Source organism: Triticum dicoccoides, chromosome 2B, assembly GCF_002162155.2.
Source record: "Triticum dicoccoides isolate Atlit2015 ecotype Zavitan chromosome 2B, WEW_v2.0, whole genome shotgun sequence".
In the NCBI taxonomy this organism is placed as follows: domain Eukaryota; kingdom Viridiplantae; phylum Streptophyta; class Magnoliopsida; order Poales; family Poaceae; genus Triticum; species Triticum dicoccoides.
Window position 1 is genome coordinate 210,408,117 of NC_041383.1, and position 8,635 is coordinate 210,416,751.

General features: G+C 45.9%; 2 protein-coding genes across 2 annotated transcripts; one reads left to right on the top strand and one right to left on the bottom strand.

The window, feature by feature from the left end:
• The first annotated feature begins 2,040 nt into the window (after nt 1-2,040).
• Nucleotides 2,041-3,720, top strand: LOC119363129. Its single transcript, XM_037628438.1, has 2 exons — nt 2,041-2,720; nt 3,358-3,720. The coding sequence occupies exons 1-2, from the start codon at nt 2,103-2,105 to the stop codon at nt 3,442-3,444; spliced, it is 705 nt and encodes a 234-aa protein (XP_037484335.1). The 5' UTR covers nt 2,041-2,102; the 3' UTR covers nt 3,445-3,720.
• A 946-nt stretch (nt 3,721-4,666) lies between these two features.
• On the bottom strand, nt 4,667-7,694 carry LOC119367558 (vesicle transport protein GOT1-like). The gene is made up of 7 exons (XM_037633039.1): nt 7,546-7,694; nt 7,216-7,291; nt 5,856-5,947; nt 5,693-5,773; nt 5,495-5,592; nt 5,294-5,375; nt 4,667-5,086 (listed from the first exon to the last, which is right to left on the bottom strand). The coding sequence occupies exons 2-7, from the start codon at nt 7,244-7,246 to the stop codon at nt 5,048-5,050; spliced, it is 423 nt and encodes a 140-aa protein (XP_037488936.1). The 5' UTR covers nt 7,247-7,291; nt 7,546-7,694; the 3' UTR covers nt 4,667-5,047.
• Between the last annotated feature and the right edge of the window lie 941 nt (nt 7,695-8,635).

Sequence of the window (8,635 nt, forward strand, 5' to 3'; positions counted from 1 at the left end):
GGGTTGCCTCGAACCGTGCATCAAGTGCTCACAACGGTTCAGTGTTTATGACCGAACGTGACCCTTTACCGAAAGTTGTCAGGCAAAGGCACTTTTCACACTCGAGTGGTTGACCTTCAAGGCTAAATAAGACCGATAATCCGGATTCCTGATACTACTTAATTGAGTGCATGACCGAACTTGACCAAACATTTTTTTTGGAGATTCAACCGAGGAAGATTTTTCCGAACACACAGGGAGAGAAGAACTCGCTGCAAGCCAGAGACTGCAGATTCAAGAGTTACAAGATGCCAGCATTGGAAGCTAGTTTAGGGGCTACTGAGGGAGTCCTGGACTAAGGGATCCTCGGGCTGCGGGACTATTCCTTATGGGCCGGACAGGTGGGCCGTTGTATGACTACTACGGGACCGAGCTACAAGGTGACTCCGTGTCCGGACAGGAAACCCTCGAAGTCTTGGTGTGTCCTCCAACTCAAGATAGAAGATTCGACATGTTTATTTCCCTTGTTGTAACCAATCATGTGTAACCCTAGTACCCCTGGTGCCTATATAAACCGGAGGGTTTAGTCCGTGGAGGCTAGACCAACAACCATTATCCTACTAGTCTAAGGTTTAGTTCATCTAATCTCGTGGTAGATCGACTCTGTGATCATCCTATTCACATCAATATAATCAAGCAGGACGTAGGGTTTTACCTCTTAGAGAGGGCCCGAACCTGGGTAAACACTGTGTCCTTCGTCCCTTGTTCCCCATTGATCCAAGATCCACAGCTCGGGACCCCCTACTCGAGATCCGCCGCTTTTGACACCGACACCCACCACGGTTGAGCTCTCCATGTTTGGCGGCCTTCCTCTTGCCGCCTCTGTTGTACCCGCTGCCACCCTTCCCTTTGCAACATTCATCGTTGTAGATGCCTCCTCCTCCTCAATCCCTTCCATCCATGGCGTCAATATCATCGGCCTCGCCCAATTCAAGCTCGACCTCGCTGGTCTCACCATCAATCGTTGACGCACTGATACGGGGTAAACCTCATGGGTGGTCTGTTCTTTACGAATTGGAGGTGGTTTAGAGAAGAAACACAAGCATAAATTGCAAACAAAGGAAAAATACAAAGAGCATATCACTCAAGGGACAAGATCGACACTAATTACTCTTCATAACCCTAACCCAAGTCCTTCTGGAGCGTTCGGAATTCGGCATCAGCTCCAGAGTAGGTTCCGAAATTGGTTGGGAGTTCTGTTGGCTCTTTGTTTAGCTGCGGAACCTGCTCTAGAAGAAGTGTCGAAATCCGACTGTCTGGAGCGTTGCTCCGGAACTTTCGAAGCTACTTCTAGCAGGTGTCTCGATGCTTCCAAGAGACACATTTGCAAGTGGGACTATATAAGCCCACTTCATCTTCCCCAAGAGGCATCCATCCATTGACTTTTGAATTGTTCTTCCTCTCTCTCTTACTCCATTTCTCAAAAGCTAGAAACTACCCAATCATCCACTTCCCTTCATGAAAACACTTCACATCTCTTAAGGGTGTACCACTTTTTTTTTCAAGTCAGCTTAAGAAGTTCAAAAGATAAAGTCACTCTCCATATTCTTGGCTAGTGGAATGGAAGCAAGATTTCGAAGTCCACCAAACTTATTTACCGTTGGGGACTGCTCTCCTTGCCATGCATCCGCACTTGTCTAACCCTTTGCCTAGTCGTCACCACCACCCATGGCCGGCCTCGCCTCAAATGGACTGAACGGTAATCTTTTTTCGTCTAATTAATAGCCAATGTGAAAACAATATGCACACACAAAGCCACCGTGAGTTGAGACTCAAGAGCAAAACTATAAAGCAAGGTGTTTATACATGTGCTTAAAATCCCACTTAATTCGGCACATCTCCTGTAGAAATAAGCAATGATACTTAAACAAAACTTGATTTATTTTTCGAACACCTACTTAAATACCTTGCATTGCATCGTAGTACAAGCCATCGGTAAATCCAAACCACGAGTCACCATCGACCTCAAGCACCACATGAAAACACACAAAATTTTCTCGATATTTACTTCTCAAACGCAAATTGAAAAATCAAGCCCAGTGGCTGCAGCGGCAGCAGTGGCCATGGACGAGAGGCTCGCCCAGCCGCCGCCGCCGCCGCAATTCCAGCTCGGGAACCCCATGTCCGGCCCGGCATCGCCCTACTCCGCGCTCCACCCTCTCCTCCTCCCGTCCACGAACCCGCACCTCCTCCTCAAGCCCAAGACGCTGACCCTCTCGCTCTCCTCCTCCTCCCTCGCCTCGATGCCCTCCTCCTCCTCCCCGCCCGCCCCCGCCTCCGACGCATGGGAACTCGTCCACCCAACCGTCCCCGTTGCCGCCGCTTCCCCCATAGACGGCGGCCTCGACGACTGCGCCATCTTCCCACCGCGCCTTCACGAGGGCCTGGGGCTCGAGGCGGAGGCCGAGGAGGCCGCGACCAAGGAAGAGAAGGAGGAGGAGACTGATGACGAGGTGGAGTGGCTGTGGGGGTGGGGGAGATGCCGCGCGGCGGCGACGCGCGCGTGGGCGGCCGGGTCAGGGGCCGTGCTCGTGCATGGAGAGTGCGGATGTCCCGGGGTGAGGCCGGCCGTCTGGTCGGCCGCGGCGGCGGCCGTTGTGGTTGGCGCGCTGTTGTACGTGCGCCGGCGAGACAGGAGGGAGAGGGACCTCCTCGTCATGCTCTCGCAGGAGAAGGATAAGGTTTGTGGATCTGGACAACCTTTGGTCATGATGTGAATGTCATCTCTGTGTTTGGCAGATCTCCAACTTAAGTTGAATTGATTGATTGGACCCAAGATATCTTATTGGCATCTACATCATCATTAGTATTACTGACATTCAAACAATTTGGGAAGCTGATGCTGTACGAATGAACCTTTGAGAAGCTGTTTCTATATTTGTTCTTACAATGGTTGATATTGGGGATGACTGGGAGATGAACAGATATCCTTTATTCACTCCATTTGAGTGTCTTTTGACAATTGGTGTGTCAGTCATGGATGATTAGAGGTCTTGGTTTTGGGGCTGGGTTCAGGGAAGCAAATGGTGTAGAAGACTTTGTACGCTTCGTTTAGGTAGTGTTTTTGCCATGTTTCACAGGTTCCAAATAAACTGTACATCTCCATCTTAGCCTTTATCTTGTAATAATTGATGTGTACCTTTGTCATAGCCTTCTGTCTAAACATACTCTACCAAATAACTGTCTGTATTTCTCTCATCTACGGTTGCTACTGCTGAGTCTTGTGAATAAGGTAGAAATGCATTTGGCAGATTGGCACTTTAACATATGATCATTTTTTGATGTCCCCTCATTATATTCTTATTTTTCTTGTCGCAGAGGATAGCACAACTTCTGCATCAAATTGCTTTACTGAGTGACATCAGAGGCGGCAGCGAAGCAATTAAAATTATGAGGAACTCTTAACCGTTGCTTCACTGTAGATGAGGTTTGGTTGTAATACTGTGTAGCACTTTGGGTAGGTAGTTGCAGAATGTTTTCATCCGGAAGTGCTCCAGGACCATGTAGCTTGATCGAGTAATTATAGCTCAGTTGCATGATCTTGCATATATCTGATGTTTGTGTAATTGCAAAACATCAGCTCTGGAATCACCCCCCCCACCCCCCCCTGTTGTTAAGATTTGTAAATATATGAGTGATAACATTATCAGTTATAAATTTGTGGAAAAGATCTTCAAATTATGCTGGACTCAGGTCGTATATATGAATAATTTATATTTTCAATTATGATCTTGATGGATCCGCTGAACCTTGAATTTAACTTGAGTGCTATGGTGATTTTCTTTGATCTTAACAAGTACTCCAGTTTAAGCGATCGTAAATGAACCTCTCCAGTGATTCATATGACCCAGTCACTCATTTTCAGAGGGAACTGTACTGGAGAAGAAAATGAAAATAAAGAACAGATATACACCTTGCTGCTTCTTTGTTTCATTACCTTATAAACAGCTGGAGCTTCAAATTTGAAAGTTTACACAGAGTTTGGAACATGTCCACGTACAAAAACAATGGTCGAAGTTGCATGATCTTGCATACATCTGATGTTTGTGTAACTGGAGAACTGCAAACATCAGCTCTGGAAACCCCCCTTTGTTGTTAACATTTGTAAATAACATTATCAGTTATAAATTTGTTGAAAAATTGTTAAATTAATGCTGGACTCAGGTCCTACATATGAATAATTTCTATTTTCAATTATGAACTTGCTGGATCTGCTGAACCTTAAATTTAACTTGAGTACCATGGTGATTTTCTTTGATCTTAACTACAGTTTAAGCGATCATAAATGATACTGACCAGTGATTCATATGACCGGCCGCTCATTTTCGAGCTAAGAACCCCAGTTTTCATGAACGGAACGGATTGATACCGGTTATGTACCGGAGAAGAAAATGAAAATAAAGAACAGATGTACGCCAAGCTGCTTCCTTGTTCATTTCCTTATAAACAGCAGGACCTTCAAATTACACACAGTTTGGAAGGTGTCCCCGCACAAAAACAATGGTCGAAGTAGCACTGATGCCCGAAGCGCGCAATCTGGGGCAACAGTCAAGTATCACCTGCTGCTTCCATGCTGAATATGCAGTTGTGTGGTAAGCAGAAATTATGGTGTTACACTAGGATGCAATAAGCAGAGATGTAATCAGCTGTTCATGAGCAGGAAATGTCTAATTCGTTATTACAAAAACCAAGCAAGAAATGGCTTCCTTGAGAGCTAGAATCAGTAGGAAATAATATGCACGAACCAATTCACCATTCACTCAGACTTACGATCATTCAGAAAAGAGCTCAGCTCTTAGCCACCTTAACACGTGGTACTAACAAATGCTTTTGTACAAAAAGAATTCTAGACGCAGTCAAGAAATCTGCAGAAAATCAACTGGTAGCAGCGCAGCAAGATTCACATCCAGCAGACCAAGGAATCAACAAACGAGCAAGAGAACACATGTCCGTCTACTTTATACAGAGCGATCTGGCATCCTTTGGGAATGTTTCGACAGCACGGCGATCACACGGGGACTCGTCTGCCTCTGAACCGGGTGAGCAACTGCGAAATTCGAGTAGGAAACATCAGTAAGAACTAAGAACAATGGAGACTGAGATGTAATCATATGGTTCATCAATCTCCATATAAACAATCTCTCACAGAAAAAATCTCCATATAAACAAAGTTGCGACCAAATTAGGTTGGACTTCAGGAAAATTTAGGCAGAAAGCAATAGCAAAGCCGCAAAGAACGAACACATTATCTTACCGAAGTCACGTAAGGGTGCTGGAAAATCCAGCCGACGGTGGGGTTCTTTTGCAGGTAAACAGCAGCAGTAGGCCAGAAGCCGCTGTGAGGAAATTCAGTAGCAGTCAGATACAATACCCAAAGGTTTCTACCATTTCTTAATGCACACTGAAAACCAGACATCAGATGACCATATAAATGCACGACACAGGATTTACAAACCTGAACAGCACGGCAAAGCCATACGATTCCGCCATCATTCCGAAGACAGGCCAACCAATGAGGACGAGGAAAAGTCCGATCCCAAAAGCAATCGAACCCTGCACATTCAGGTGAATCATGTTAGCTCATAACTGAATTGGAACTGAACAGTTTGGATGCATGACTGTTCTTAGGCTTGCATTGTTACATGTATAGGACCTTGTGATTCTTAGGCTTGGTGAAGAACTGTACGGTTGACTTCAGCCCAATGGTTAGTGAAACACCAGACACGAAGAGAATCTGACAACAGGAAATGCATGATAGTAATTAGAAAGGAATAGGTTGCAGTGAAGTATAAGTAAACCAGGAGGAAGATTCTTACATTCCCCATTGCCAAGAACCCCTTGTCAAACAGCATGAGGATCCCAAGAAACGAGAAGAGAACTCCAAACCCAGTCAAGCCCAGCCCAATCTCTGTTGGAAAATGTGAAACAACTTGAGGAAGAGTTCGGAGGTGCATTACAAGACAAGTGCCACTTGATTAAATAAGACGCCCCAAAAAAACAGTCATACGTACTTAGAAACTACTTGTAGTTTGAGCAAGAGTTCAGAGGTACAGCCATACAGGTGCATTGTAGAAGACATGAATTGAAAGTGTCACTTAGACAGCCAATTTCAGTAATATTAAGCATTTAGCATCTATTAGATGGTGCCTTCTGATTATATCTTCCTGACAATTTTTCAACAACGAATGACCAAACAGGAAAACACCGAACAGCAGTGGTTTTTATTCTAAATAGATGCCATGCACGTAAGCCCAAGTTAATTTTGTATACATCTGTCTGGTAAACATTAGAAATCACACTGTTCTAATCCTATGCAGAGGCAATGATAGAAGAATAGTCTGACACATTTAAAAAGTGGACCAAAAACATTTATGCAACGGCATCATGATCATACCAACGGCACTAAACAAACCCTGAGACAAGACATTGCTGAATTTGGGCGAGATTCAACACACCAAAACAATACTGTTAACTAGCACAGTGAACCCATCGGACTTTAAAATTCAGCGTAGAAGAATTTGTACACCAACTATTATATTTAGCATTTAGCAGCTATTAGATGCTGCCTCCTGATTATAACTTCCTGAAAATGTGTACACCAACCAATGACCAAGCAGTAAAACACCGAATAGCATGAGTGGTTCTTATTCTGAACAGATGTCATACACTCATACTCGTAACCGTTAGTTGATTTTCTACACATGTGTCTGCCAAAAATGAAACATTAGAAATCACACTGTTGTAATCCTACACAGAGGCAATGATAGAAGAATAGTTTGCCACACTTAAACAGTGGACAAGCATTAACGCAACGACATTATACCAACGGCAAATAATTCACACTAAGCAAACCCTGAGACAGAACATCGCTGAATTTGGGCGAGATTCTACACACCAAACCAATGCTGTTAACTTGCACATTGAACCCATTGGATTGTAAAATACGGAGCAGAATTCATAGCAACCAAGACGCGAAAGGATCAATGTAGTCACTGAAAACGAAACAACCATCTGAATCTCCTACGGGTTTCGACACCAGAGCGGCAGACGGGACCAAATGTGAGACGAATAATTTACAGGGCGCGAGAGAGCAAACGCCTCCCAATCTCGCAACGAACGACACATGAATCGCGCTAGGAGGAGAGAGGGAGAGGGGGAGGCTGTGAAGTCACGTACTCGTGCGGTCGTTGATGTCGAAGGAAACCATCGCGTCCGTCCGCCGCCACACGCGCGCGTCGCAAGCAGCGACCGCCTGCAACATCAACGAAACACGGAGCCATGTCAGGATCGAGGTGCAGCGTCCGGACTTCACGAAGCAATTAATAAGCCGAAATCAACGCGACTGCAAATCAAATCCACAACGCAACGCGACGAAATCGACCAAAACAATTCGCACCGATAAACCTCGGGAAAACACAAACGAACTGGAGGAGAGGGGATCGATCGAAGGGTCTCGCGCGCACTCCCGCGGGCGACCAGGGGCAGGGGGGACGAACGCGCACGCACCTCTCTCGAACTCCCGGAAGACCGCGGCGCTAAGGGCGAGCCGGTGGAGACGGCGAACTGGAGGAACTCGAGAGGGAGGGGAGCGAGTGGCGAGAGACGAGAGCGGAGGAGGAAGGGGCGAGTCGGTTCGGGCCGGGGGTTCGAATGGACGGAGCGGTTCTCGCAGAGAAGACGCCTGCCTTCTCCGTCCGTTCTTATATTATGGGATCGGACGCGAGCCGGCGCCGTCGGATCGGTCCGCGCGTGCGACAGAGGCTGCGATCGGACGGCCACGGCCGGTTCAAGACGGCCGTTGGGTTCGTGCGGCGCTGAGCAGAGGAGGGCCGCGGTGGCTGGGTGCGCGTGCCGGGCTGGATTTGCTTGCCCTTGAAGCAACACGTCTCTTCGGCTCGAGGGTTTATGGCGATGAGGCCATCCGGCCAATGGTGACCGTACACGTGGAGTGACTAACAAGATTTAGGATGCTAATTGAACTGAACGTTAATTTGTCTAGAGTAAACGTTGTGTGGAATTTCTCTTGGTTTTATTTTATTTTAATCTTGTTTTTTGAAAGCCATCATGACTAGCTTTATTATAAGATAAAAAACGAATACATTGTCTACGAGCGAATTCATCAAACAATCTGGTGGCTCATCAAACCAACTTCTAGAAGCCTTACTACAAAAACTAAAATTAGCTAGCGCATGCCCCACTTGATTCGCAGATCAAAAACAATGCATATAATTGACCTTCCCAATATATACTCCAATGTCAACACGTTCCGCAAAACTTATAGTCGAAATTGATAACTTTCTATGAGTCAAATTCAGCCTCAACACGATGGAATCCCAAAGAGTTTGCAAACTCTAGCCCGTCTCTCATCGTCATTACTCCAGTGGTGACTGCCTCTGCTGTAAAGGGGATATATTGGCAGTAACCTGCTAGAAAATTCCTCTCTCATCTCGTATTATTGCTGCGGTTGCACCAGCTCCGTCATATGCAAAGAACACAACAACAATTTACTTGGACAAATTTTGGTTCAGGCCGAGTCCACTTATGCTCCGGTGTAGACATATTCTCTGTATTGGATCTTAGAAAATTAGATGCAATA